Source organism: Chelmon rostratus, chromosome 12 (assembly GCF_017976325.1).
Source record: "Chelmon rostratus isolate fCheRos1 chromosome 12, fCheRos1.pri, whole genome shotgun sequence".
NCBI classification, from domain to species: domain Eukaryota; kingdom Metazoa; phylum Chordata; class Actinopteri; order Chaetodontiformes; family Chaetodontidae; genus Chelmon; species Chelmon rostratus.
Window position 1 is genome coordinate 3,160,793 of NC_055669.1, and position 14,276 is coordinate 3,175,068.

General features: G+C 41.7%; 1 protein-coding gene across 1 annotated transcript; it reads right to left on the reverse strand.

Annotated features, from left to right (window-relative positions):
• Window positions 1-494: 494 nt before the first annotated feature.
• Window positions 495-7,796, reverse strand: dusp12 (dual specificity phosphatase 12). Its single transcript, XM_041949452.1, has 8 exons — window positions 7,630-7,796; window positions 6,725-6,989; window positions 5,168-5,281; window positions 4,908-5,026; window positions 4,144-4,231; window positions 3,842-3,933; window positions 2,457-2,536; window positions 495-2,073 (listed from the first exon to the last, which is right to left on the reverse strand). Exons 2-8 carry the CDS (start codon window positions 6,985-6,987, stop codon window positions 1,930-1,932), a joined length of 900 nt encoding a protein of 299 aa, XP_041805386.1. The 5' UTR covers window positions 6,988-6,989; window positions 7,630-7,796; the 3' UTR covers window positions 495-1,929.
• Between the last annotated feature and the right edge of the window lie 6,480 nt (window positions 7,797-14,276).

Below are 14,276 nucleotides of genomic sequence, written 5' to 3' on the forward strand. Positions count from 1 at the left end.
TGGATTCAACATAAAACACATCAACATGTTCATAAAATTTCTTTGGAAATTCTCCTTTTCTATTAATCACTGTTATTGACAGGCTCTGGTGAGTTTATCTGGGCTCCGGTTGTAGAAAATGTTATGTCATTTGAATTATGAGTGAGGAATGTGCCGTTTTTAACATCTGCCTGTCAGACACTATAGTCCAGAGCAAATAAATCTGCTGGGATCCATCCCGATGTGATCTTTGCGTTGGATCCAGGCCATCGCTCCAGCACAGTCCGTTTGTCTGTCTGGTTCTGAACCAAAACAACAATCAAGGGAGGAAGAATGTAGACATCACTTCACAGGACATAACATAGATTTACGCCAACCTTAACCTAAACCCACGTCTTCACCCTAAAACTGAATGACTGACACACACACACACACAGACACAACTCAAATAAAACATACGTGTCCAGATTAATGTGGGCAGACGGCAGCAGACTTATTTTATATACAAGTGTTTTTATTTTTCATTTATTTACATGACTTGTGAGTATTACAGAAGGGTCAGATTTGAAACATACTGTAGCACAGCTGAATCCTCCTCATCCTGCACTCTCAGATGTGGTATTAAACTGCCTTTAGTGATGGTTAAGTCATTCATTCTGACCAGCTGCATTAGACCAGCACTGTTATATAAGCTTCAGTGAGCTGTGGTGGGGCTGCTAGCAGTTTCCCTGTTGCTGTGAGGACAAATCTTTTTTTCCGTTCATTTATCTAAGATGTCAGCAACCATCCACAGATTGTTTCAACTTCAATTTGCCCAATCTGACCAACAGCCCAAAACCCAACGATACTTTATGTACACTGATATGAAACACAGTCATTTGAGAAGCTGTAATCAATGAATAGTTAGTTTTACCTGATAAGTGACTGATATTTAATATTTATCTTTATTGACATCGGTTCAACAAATGTGTGAGTAATGTGAAAGTTGACCACTCTATGGAGCTTTTTCACTGCCTTTAGCCCTAAATACAGCTAAAAGAGAGTCGAGACTGGACTTAGATTCATCAGGTGAACACAAACATGAATGATAATGTTGCAATGACAACTTTATGAGGTGATTATATCAGTGCTGTGTCCACAGCTGGTTCTGCTGCCCCCATTCTGGTCACCACAAGCTCCTGAGAGAAATATCGGGCTCTTCATCTGCTAAATGCTCCACTGTGTTCACCAGCGAGTCTCTAACTGTCTGTCTGTTTGGTCCTGGGCGGGTTGTGTTCAGTGGCTTTCTTGAGCTTTTTCTGTGAAAACAGCTGCCTGCTGTGGTGAAAATGATGCTATGAGAGCAGTGAGAGTGGACAGTTAGGACAAGCTGTGAGACAGACCGCTAAACAACGAGCTAAAACTCAGCTGAGCTGATCGCTTCATCACTACGAGTGACTCTTCATTGTTTTCACATCGTCATTTCATACACTATTATAAGAAAAATACTGATTACAACCACTTCAATAGTGGAAATATGTGATTAATTTTCTGATTAATCAAATAATTGACTGATTGTTTCAGCAATATTTCTGTAAAGTGTTCATACTTGAGTTTGCAACAGTCCTTTAAACATTGGAAAGGTCACCTGATGTCTTGAATTTTAGAGTTGATATCCTTCTTTCTTCTATCAACTGCTGAACTGTCAGCGAATGATCCCTCCTACAGTGTCTGTACAGTCCAGCTTAGCTTTCACTGTCACACAAAGAAACCCTGCAGTTCTAACAGAAATAAAAGCTGTTCTTCAAAACCTGAGCAAGAGGAAGAGCAAGAGGAGCGGAACATCTGAATGTTCTACTTCTTGCTTGACTGTGTGTTGAAGAGCTGCGTGTGATCTTTTTCTATGCCTGCAGAGGCTGCATTCATTCATGTAGGAGTGTGAGTGTGTGTTTGTGTGTGTGTGTGTGTGTGTTATTTCTGCATGTTCAGTTGTCGGATCTCGTCCACTCTGTTGCGATGCAGCTGGAAGGCGGGAGTGACCCAGCGGCCACACGAACACTGATCACCACACCAGCTGAACGAGCCCAGCTTAGAGCTACACTTAGGACACAGCAGCTACATACATACACACACGTGTACACACACACATGCACACACAAACACACACAGGAAAAGAGAGGAGGGGACCATAAGTGCAGATAAAGAGACCAGTGTGTTTTAAGGAGCACGTGTGGGTAGATGATCATCGTGGGGGTTAAGCTGGGCCGGGGCTCAGCCACAGCACAGAGGCCTTGTTTTGTCCAGCAGCTGCTCTCTTAAAATAACACTATTGAGGCCCAGAATATTAGCCTAACACTAACTGTGACAGAATTATGAAATGTAAGGAGCCATCTGATTACATGTTTCATGTGAGGCTGGGGACATCCATCACTGTATTTTATGTCAATTAAGACCAATGTGTTTCCTGACTGGTGTGTGTGTTTGTGTGTATGCATTACCTGTCCGTCCATCACTCCGAGTAAAGCTTGTTCCATCCACTGCACTGGTTCAATGAAGTAAGACGTACACTGCACATCTCCTAGACAACAAACATCAGTGTTTATATACTTGATGTCTCAGTAGAGCACTGAGGTTCCTGATATTACAATTATTTGAATGTCAGAAGTTCAGATTCAAGTCTTAACAACACAAACCACATCTCCCCTCCATCTGTCTGCTTGTAGAATCAGACTGAAAACACTTCATGTGATTTTTTCTCTAATTCTTTCGTTTGATTTGTATTATTTAATTTTGTTAGCTAACCATGTTCGTGTGATTGTGTGTTTGGAGGAAGCATCAAATTTACACCTGCTGCAATCTGTCCCACAGTGACTCATTATTTTTCTCCAAAGAGGAATAATCTTGTGTTTAGAGCACCTGGTCTGAGATCAGCTGTGTTGTCTGTGCACTCTCGCACAAACAGCAGCGTTGATTTTCAATATATTGTCTAGAATTAAAAAATACTAAAAAACCTAAATGAAGGTGTCAAAAAAGCCGAATGTGCAGACGTCGTGTCCGACAGTTTGACTCGTCACTGTAACAAGGACGTGTTAGAGGAGATGTCTGTCGTGAGTATGATCTATTGAGCGGCCAGCATTAGTCTAAGCATTATATTCCTGTGCAACAAACTGAAAACACATCTGCAAAATGTCCAAGTTGAACACATCTGCAAAACTCGAACATTTCTGAGTGACAAAATAATCTTAAATTTTACACCTCACAGCCTGTTTACAGAGCTGATAGGTGAAAAAAGTTGCATAGATCCATTAGTGTCTCCAGAGGGACGTCTGCTAAATGTCCTCAAGCATCAGTGTTGTTTGGGTCTGAAGAGTACAAGCCTTAAAATGAAGGAAATCTAGAGGTGAGTTTAGCAGACCTCTGCAGCGCGCTCCTCACCTCTGCTGCAGGCTGCAGGCTCGAGGCTACATTAACCGCTACTAGCATCTGACAACTGCACCTGTATAGTGCAGTGAATCGAGTCAAGTTACATAGTGGGTAATGATAATAGCTGCCTGTAACAGCTGAATTTCCACAGCCACATTTTACAGCGTTGTTCAACAAATGGAGTCTACTCAGGTGTCATTACCTGAGCGTGTCCGTGTGTTCAGATGTGACTCTGTTATGTCTCAAGGGAGCAGAGTGGGTGCCTCCATGAGCTGTGTGTCATTGCTGCTGCCAATGTTGACTTTGTTGATAAGAAGGACGAGTCAGCCAGTGCCCCAATCCCCTTCCCCTGCCTCTCCGTGCCCCTCATTCCACTCACCCCTGCCCCCTTGGAGAGGCCCCAGTTAGTCTGAAACGCTCTGGGCTAGATGAACTGACCGACGTGTGGCTGTGTTCTTACCAGTGAGGTTACTGGACTTCTTGTGACCGAAGGCTGGTGCTCCTTCTCCTACTGGGTGACTGAGGATACTGGAGTCACGGAACAGAGCTCGTCTGCAGAGGAGAAGGTGGAGCTGAAGTCAGGATATCTACTTCCCAAAATGTGGAATCATTCCTTTCACTACAGTGACACCAAGTGGATTTAGGATGCAGTTTATTTTGAAATGAATGCACCATTTTTGGCACACAGCAACAGGTCATCTGACATAAATTCAGCATCAAGTTGCTCCATTCAACCACAGCATAAACTTATCGACCTTTCACCTGCACTTCCTGCAGCGATAGGACACTTCGGAGGAGCTGGAGTGAGCAGGGTCAATGGCAAACAGCTCCCTGGGAACATGCTGCAACTCTGTGCGCGCGCGCACACACACACACACACACACGCACACACGCATGCACACAACACAGAAAAATGTTGGACACATTATGATCCATGTAAGAAAAGAGATCTGCAGTCTTGACCACATTTTTTATCAAACACAATTATTTTTAAGTGTGTGTGTGTGTGTGTGTGTGTGTATCAGGGCTTCCATTATTCAGTAACTACTGTTTTAGATGTGGGGAGTTAGATGTGAAAATATGCTGGGTCTGCACGCTGTTTTGCCCGCAGCTTCTCTGATGTACGCCCTCTCTCTCGCCCCTCTCCAGATATTTTCACATCTAACTCAGTGAATTAAGAGTCTATTTCAAACTAATCAGAGTTGAGGATCGCTGGAACAGTGAAAGACAAACAAAGAACGTTTTGATGAGTTTTATTTTGTTTCTGTCGAGTTTGAATGAAGTGTGTTATACGATGATAAAATTACTGTTTCTGTAAATGGAGTCTGGTGGCTTTGGTGAGAGCAATATAGCTGCTGTTTCTGGTTAAACAAAAATGATCTTACGCTCAATGTGGCAAAAGCTTCGGGTGGACATACGCTGCAGCCTGTTTGTTACCACATGCAGCACTCTCACTCAATACTACTTCTTTCAAAACTTGTTGTCTGTGAGTGAGTAAGTGTGTGTGTGTGTGTGTGTGTGGTTACCAGGGTACTTCTCAGTGATCTTGGTCAGTCTGTATTGTTTGTACAGAGGACTGGAGGTGTCCACTTCACACTGCATGGCCTCATATAGACACAACTGCTCCTCAAAACCACTGTTGACCCTGAAACACACCCACCAGCTATCAATTATCTGTCCTGAGACCAACTAGTTAGTAAATTAATGAGAAAGTACAGACAGACAGACAGACAGACAGACAGACAGACACACACACACACACACACACACACACAGAGGCCCTTACTGTACATCCGGTTTGACACCCTTAAGTCTGTGGTAAGCCTCAGTGAAGCCCAGCTGGTATCTCTTCATTAGATAAGCAGTAATGATGGTGGCACTGCGACTCCGACCAGCCTGGCTGACACACACACACACACACACACACACACACACACACATAATTCAAACACAGAAAATTATATTTGACACTCTTGCAAGATTATTTATTTTTCAGCTGTAAAATGTATCACTGAGCCAGGGGCGTGGCTACGGATAGCACAGACAGTGTAACCGCACTGGGGCCCTTGCTGTATAGGGGCCCGTATCATGAGCTTGCCCTACCCGATTGCAAGTGGGCCTCTAGCAGAGCTGTGGTGATACTGCTTCAGAGCAACACTCCCACTCACCCATTCATCTCCCACCATTGCTTTTTCTATTTTTTTTGAGTTGGTATGTATACACAAATATAAATATAAATGTGCACGCATCCACCTCTGTCATGGTGTCAGCAACTTTATTGAACAAACGTAAGTAGTAAGCAAACTATAACAAAATTATAGGCTTATTTTTACATAAACCATAAAAACTATGAAGAAACTATATATGTATATATAAGATTCAATTGAGTGAATATTTTCTTATTTACTCTGGTATTCATGTCGTATACAGATGCAATGATGATTGCTGGGTAATAACCTGTTGTCCAATCTTACATTTACATGTAATGTAACTATTTAGAGTGAAATACATGAGGCACTCAATCCGGTGTCTGGTGTGGCATTTTGAAGCATGATCCTATAATTAAAATTTCATTAAACGTAAATGTTTTGCTGTTGTTGTTGTTGTTGTCTGTCTCTCTCTCTAAAACACACTCTCACACGCTGCTTCAGCTGTGCACATGCAGCGTATCCAAGCTCACTGTCCTCCGCTGATGCTGCTCAGAGCGCAGCAGTTTAAACCCTGAAACTGTGAACCCCATTCTTTTTCTTCACAGCGCAGCCTAACAGCAGCTAAAAACAGACAGGATGGACCTCCACATGTGGACTAATGTTCTGTTCAAATTCACTTGTGCGGTTATTAAATGCAAACCTTCCCATCAGTGTGTGTGTGTGTGTGTGTGTGTGTGGGGGGGGGGGGGGCAGCAGCACTCTGAAAGAATCTGCTCCAGTAGCAGGATCAGCCTGTTGCAGAGCAGGAAGCAGATCACAGCGTGATCCTGACAGTCCTGCTGATATTTGTGCTGTTGTGATGCAGAAAGTTGGTGATTTGCAGGTTGGATTGGCTGCAGGTGTTGATGAACATATATTTTTGTTGGTCGGGCAGGTGGGTTAGCTCTAATGATGGGTCTGGTGAATGCGGTAAAAAAAAATTGTGTGAGTATGTGTGTGCGTGTTTGCTTCTTTACTGAGGAGCTCAAGGTCCCATCATAATAGTCTGCACTAGGGCTTGTCCTTACTGACTTAGGCCAGTGCACTGAGAACATGTGTGGTGATAAGTCTTTAATAACCATATGATCAACACATCAGTTAAATGAAACACTGGATGAGGACGGCTGAGGCATCCATTGACCTCTGACCCTTACCAGTGAACAAGCGCAGCTCCACGTCCCTCCACAGCCTCCTGAATGAACAGGAAGCAGGCATCCATGTGACTGAGGAGGTCAGAGGTCACCTCATCCAGAACATTGATCCACTTCCTGCGGAAGTCCCCATCAGCACGTAGCTGAGGGGCGGGGTCCACGGAGTCCACAGACAGGATGTGAGTGACGGCTGCATCGGCCAGTGCCTGGCTGTCGTTGAGGTCGGCCGCAGTGCCGATATACAGACCGGGGTCCACCAGGAGCATGACTGCAGAGACAGACACAGAGCTGAGCCTAGCCCTCTGTTTCATACCTACATTCAACCTTCACAAAAGCTTCTTAATTTATAAGATACTGAGGTTGAGATTGTTTCTATGTCACTTGTGGTATGTTCTGTTTTGTCATTAGGGGGTCTTTGTGGTCTTTGTGTTGTCGCTGCTGGAAGTGTACGGTATATGATGGAAATTAAAGATATTGAGACAAGTGAATAAAATCTCTGCACAAAATTCATGCAATCACGAAAGATGCAAATTCATGTTTGTTTACATGAATCTGTTGTTCGTAATAAGGGAGGTTCAGTGTATAAGTCTATGGCTTCCTGAGCTCTCTTTTCACATCTGCCTCACTTCTGTTTTCATGCTGGTTGTACAAATACAGACTGAAAGCGATTAAATGGCCAAAGTTTCAAACTGTCTTTTTTAGGTTTACTGTACGTTACCGATTAACCTGCAGTGCCTCTCCGTAAAGCAGATACAACTGACGACAATAAGTAAGTTATAAATATTTTGTAAAAGGGTTTTAACAAAATTCCTGGGCTTTTCCCTCAAACATCTTAACTGAAGTGACGCATGAACATGAGCGCTGTCGCTCCATGATGGCGGTCTGTGTGGACACAGCGCTTCACTCACCTCGTTAGCTGAGCTCAGCTCGCTGTCTGAGCTGTCAGTGAAACTCTCCGCTGCTCCAGTTGTTAACCACTGTTAACATGTAATGTCCTGAGTTAAGAACAACTGTCCACAACAACACACAACACGGAGTTAAATGAAAAGGAAAACGTGTGGTATCCCATGTGTTTGGTTCATCTTTCACATTGTCCGGGCGGAAACACACTGTAGGACTCAAGGTTCCGGCGTCACACCAAATTTCAGATTTGTCTTTTACCGAGCATGGTGCCTAACTAGCTTTTAGATACAGTTACTTGTTACAGCTGCAGTTACTTGTTACTGTTCAGACTCTGCTGAACAAACACATGGATGAGTTTATAAAACACTCTTAAAGATTAAAACAGCAGTGCGACCCCTAACTGAAAGAAGCAGCATCTGGTCGGAGTTCCTCGTCACGTTGTGTGAGCTGTGCCAAAGTGTTATTTCCCCTCCAAACTTCGGGTTTGATTTCAGTAAATGTTTGAGGCACAAAGAGGTCAAATTATCAGTTAATTCACAGAAAAGCTTAAAGTTTAATTTAAAAAAGTCAAAAATAATTTTTCCAAATGTACAGTTTGTAGCAGAACATTGTTTTTGTTCTGTTTCCTGTCCATTAATCTCCTGACACCCCCAAGTTTATCTTGTGACTCTCTGAGGCAGCCTGACCCCTCAGCTGGGAACCACTGGACTAAACTACTGAGCGTATATGAAGTAGTTCAATCTAGTTCCACCTGGACCAGCTACAGCAGGCAAATTAAGATATAATGGTAAGTCACAGTGGAGATTTTTCTGCATCATGAGTACTTTAACTTTGAAGTACATTTAGCTGATAGTACCGATGTGCTGTGCTCCTTCCACCACTGGTCAGGACGTACTGCAGGCAATGTTTTGGAGATGATTAATTTAATCCAAAGCCTTAATAATAATCCTTCATAGAGGCAGTTTAATTCACTTCACTGGATGAAAATCATGTAGGACTTGGTGGTTTTGATGAGATGTTCAGGGCTGAGGTGGTGCCAGACGTGACTCAGCCCAGCTGCCAAATGTGCAAACAAGGAGCAGCGTCATCATCCCAAACCAGATTTTGAGTTTGCTCTCTTAATACTTTACATACAGTCTGTTGTTGTTATTTTGTTATTCAAACAGCACATGTGTCATTTAGAAAACATAATGCACAAACTGCTGATTAATTGCCATTTTCCATTGGAGTCTTCCTCCTGCTTTGAAGGGGCCCTGCAGAACATTATTTGTAGTAACCGATGGGCACCACAAGATGGCAGATCAGCTCCAATGTAGACATCCACACCTTATGATGCTTGAGAAAAGCAAAAAGAGTCTGTTCTGCCCCCTGAAACAGTGAAAGAGCTGAAGCAACAAGTGTTGAGCTTGTGGCTGCTACAGCTCCGCTGTCGAAGGGACGGATACAGGAAATCTTTCCTGCCACATGCCATTGCACTGTACAATAACATCTGAAGATAATAATAATAATACAATACTTCTTACCACTACTGTTTGCTTTTGATATTTTATTATTATGTATATAATTTTTGTACTGCTTGCTATTTCGATATTTTATTATATATAGTTTGTTCTTACAGTCACGGTACACTTAATTTTCACTGCCATTTGCATTTGATACTCCTTTTGTGCAATACTTTTTACTACTGTTTACTATTTGGCTATTTTATTATTTTGTTATGTATATAATCTTTTTACTGCTCGCTATTTTTATATTTTATTATGTATAGTTTGTTCTTTATAGTCTTATTTTCACTTATTTCACTGTGTGTAATGCTGCTGCTGCACTGCAATTTCCCAGCTTGGGATAAATAAAGTCTATCTATCTATCTATCTATCTATCTATCTATCTATCTATCTATCTATCTATCTATCTATCTATCTATCTATCTATCTATCTATCTATCTAAAAAAGCAGTCTACATTTAGATTGCACACACTGTGTGAGTCTCAGGTCCAGCTGATACATCTCTTGTGAAATGTAGTCTGCAATCACCTGTCTGCTCCCCTCATGCACATTATGGATGAAGTACATGGAGTACACAACCTGAGAGTTTTCAGACATGTACAACGCGAACATTACTCCATTTCAGTCCCATTATTCTTGACAATTGTATTAATATCATGAAGAAATTGGTACTCTGTTTCATCGTATGTGAGGATGTCAGAAGTTTCAGGTGTTCTGAAGAGAGGTTTCATGAGCTGATTTTCAAATTGAGAAAGTATTGAATGGGATATTTAGAGGGGAAGAAGAATTAGAAGAAGAATTTATACATATACTCATAGATACATCTCAGTCTGGTCAAGGTATCGCTGGTGAGCCTCATAATTATACTCCTAATGAAAATCCGCTGTCCCAGGTATGATTGCTCATTTTTAGATTTTTAAAAATCAGACACGGTAGAGAAAAACATATCAAAACATTGATCTCACATTTTCCCCATTTGAATCAGGCCCATGTGACCACAAACTTAGAGTAAACAAAAAGAGAACATTCTTTGTCCACAAGGACAATAAACTCCACCATGAAACTGGCCTCAGCCATAAAGCTGAAATAATGAGTAGGAACAAGTGAGGGCAGTGAGGGGAAGATACCAGGAGGGTGAGGTAATGCAAGCAGACACAGGTCAGCAACCCACAGTCTCATCAGAGAGTCGTTACCAGTGTCAACTGAAGAAAGAAGGAGCTGTAAAGCTGCTGAGAGTGGATCCACAAACATCCTGTCAGCTCCCAGAGCACTACAGAGAGACGCATTACTCAACTGAACTGCCTGACTTTATGGATTTGAGGAAGGATTTGGATCCTTTACTCAAGTAAAAGTACTCCACATTGAGTAAAAGTCCTGCATACAATCCTGACCTTAGTACAAATATGTAAGGATCATCAACTAAATGTACTGAAAGTATCAAATTATAGTACTCATTCTGCAGTAAAATGGTCCCTGTCAGTGTTTTACTATTAAATGTGATGTTTTTGTATTAATATTGCTGCTGCATTGATGAATATGCTGCATTTTACAGCTGTACAATGCATCATATTCTATAAGATCATCATGTTTGGAGTGTTGCTGTCCTGTGGGAACCACAAATCTCTAAAAAAAAATCACATTTTCATGAGTTTAGAAAAACATCCTGTTTTCAGCTTTGTGATGGTGCATTTTCCAGCTAACATATGAGGGGTTTGAAATAGTTGATTTAGTTTAAGAAGGAAAGTTTTCTCAACCTATAAGGGAACACGATCTTTCAGTTCATCACCAAAAATCTCATTCAAAGTCACCATATTCAGAGATACATGGTTCTCACTGGACAGGAAGGGAACATTTTAATCTGCTAACTAACAAGTGACCAAAGCTGTCAGGCATGTAGTGGAATAAAAAGTACAATATTTGGAATGAAATTGGAAATACTCAAGTATCGTACAAGTACCTTGAATTAGGACAGCACAAGTACAGTACTAGAGTAAATGTATTTAGTTACATTCCAGCACTGTTGAGGATTAAACTTCAATCACACGGTCAGGCTGAATGAATCTCTATTCTTCTTTCAGTTATGTTTGGTTTGCCAGACACTCTTTAAATACATGTGTCATAATGTCTGTCTGGCCTCCTGTTTCTCAACACCTACCAAGTGTGTGAAGTGTGTGTGTGGTGCTCTCCACTGCCCGGCAGCGTGCGTCCCACTGTCTGTACATGGTCACAGTGTGGGGTGCTAATAAAGTTTTATGAGCCGCTTTAATCTGACCAGCCGACCAATCACAACACCTCAGTGTGACCACACCCCTCCCTGAGGGCTCATTAGAGGGCTGCCCATCACACGTAATTGACTGTTAGAAATGAAACATATGAAAACAGCAGAGCGCACATGCATATGGTCAGTCAGGCCAGCAGGTGAATGGGAACAGAGTGGGTGTATTGATGTTTGCGTCTGCTGCAGTGACTCATTCACATTGTATTATCTCTCTAGCAGATGGCCTGTAAGAGTGTCACCAAGCTCATTTATAACTTTTCCCACTTTTAGAATACTTTCTATCAGACTTCTGGTTTTTATGAGAGCCATACGTGTAGAATTTGTGTATGATTATAGCATCTTTCAGTGTATGATTCTGGATGTGTTGGTTGGTAGGAAAATGAGACAATCTCAGTGCAAACTGATAAAGTGTGTGTGTGCGTTGCTTTCAGCCCATTCTCAGAGCTCCAGGGTTAGAGTGGTCAGGGAGAGGAGGGATCAATCACCTGGCATTGCTTTCTGCCATATTGTCCTTCTGATACTTTTACTGGGAGTGACTGAGGTCACAAATTTTCAAATCCTACACATACAGTGGGCGTTTGAATTGTATTAGACCTAGTACAGACTTGATATTGGCCTTTCATTAATAATTAGATATCATATAAAGTGTCATCTGGATAGTGTCATCCACCTCTAATATGATGGATAGTATTCTGTTCATGTAATTACCATTTAGATAGCATAGCTGATTGATAACACAGTTTTTATAAATGGGGAAACCTTCACTAGCCTGCCTCTCCACTCAGTGATGGTTGAAAGTAAAATTATTCGCTAATCTAATCCTCAGGCTGATCCTTCACCTGAACTGACTCTAATGGGATGTTTTGATTAGATCTCACATGATCTCACACAGATGATCATTAAGAGATCTTGTTGGTGCAAAACATCAGTCTCAGTCCAACTGTGAAGTCCCAGCACTGGCACACTAACATCCACATTATCAAGATAATACACGTCTAACTCTGAAACACAGCATGGATGAGGATTTCCACTAAACATCGTAAAATAAACTTTCAACTGCAAACTGCAACATTAAGCAGAAACCCAAGAGCTCAGGATATTCAACAGCTGGCATCTGTTTGTCCTTCAGTTAGTAAATCTGTTACAAAAAGATATTTGATTTACTGGAGACACAAGATGAAAATTCAAACATCTTCTAGAAGATTTGAATTCAATTTAGTGTGCTTTTTATGTCATGTTATCAAATGTTAATAAACAATACTGACCTTGGAAATCATAGTTTGACAAAATAATCTGAACTCAAGGTCGATTACTTCCTCTTTCCAGAGCTTTCTACAGCAAATCATCTTCATCAGTGGGTGAGTATGCTCTGTTGGCAGAGATGCCACCACATGACCAAAGTATGGAACTTCGGCCATGTGGAAACAAGTGGTCGATTCATGTCCATTGATAACTCCTCTCATGTACGACTTCCTGGTAACTGACAACTGAGTCATCTCCATGACAACTGTGCAAACTCCACTGTCTGATAAGAAAGTGAGATGTGGCTGAAAGTTCTGGAAAAAGGTAGTAAGACTATTTTTACTTGAGAAAAGCTTCAAGATGAGATCTTATGCACTGCTTGATGCAGGAAGTCTTCTGGTGTCTTGTGTTTATGGGCATTACCTGATGTTGTTCACAAAGAATAGATCTTTGTTTCTGCAGTTTAAAATATAAGCCACTTTACCTGTGATCATCTTTCTGCATTAGCGAGCCTCACCTTAGATTTCTGTCCTGAGCATTGCTGGTCTTGATGTTAGGAAGAGATTAAATAAATGAGAAATTAAGTAATATATTCACATTGAATGAAAGTAAATGCCTCACCAGATTGACCCCTCTCCGTTTCTCTCTTGGCTCTCCCCCCTCATCCCATACGTAGACACTTTTTACGACCCACAGACTGAGCTGAACAATTGAAAGTCCACCATAAAATTGTCGAAACCACATGACATCAGCTCTGGCTGGCTCAAGCCCCTCATTCCTCAGGCTGGCTGGCTGGGAAAATGTGGCCAAAGAACAGGTAGGAGCCATTTAACACGTGGGCGAAGCCACAGACCTCACAAGTGGAAAAAACACTACAGTGTTGTGTTTGAGTATTAAAGTGCCTTAGGTTAATTTACCTATTACTGAAAGGTAGTTCCCAATTCATAATCGTGTGCTGCTATTTGTAATGTTACAACTGATGTAATTGATTACAAAGTAATTTGCAATTAGTTACTTTCCATCGCTGGCCCTGAAAGGGATCACTGTGTGTAGGAGTTCATTTACTGTCGGTGTAGGAAGTTTAAAACGTCTTGGCGGTTTTTAATTAGTCTGTGGGTGTAGTATGAGTGTGTTTGTGTGTGATGCTAATTAAAAGCGTCCTGTCTCAGAGAGTTTGTCTCACATATAAGACCGACAGGCGGGCAGATTGAAAGAAGACGAGGAGAGGTGACACACTGAGAAGGTAACTGATTCTCTCGCTCTCTTTCTAACTCTGTGGCAGTGTCGCTCTCTCACGCTCCCTTTGACTAACACAATTGTCGTCCAGCTCAGATTCTATTCAGGCAAAGTGTTGGATGAAGATGATGATGATGAAAGTGTCAGCGTGGCTTCTGCTGCTTGGACTCGCTGCGACCTACACTGCTGCTGCCGTACCAGGTATTGCACATATCAACACATGTCATTCAAAATCCACAGTATGGCACTTTGAAGTACCAAAATGATGTACATGTTGTGCTTTAATTGACCATTTATTGCCTTTCTCATGCTACTGTACCTACACTTTCAAATGTCTGATAATGCATCTAGAACTATTTTCCTCATGATGTCTACCTCATATCTCACATA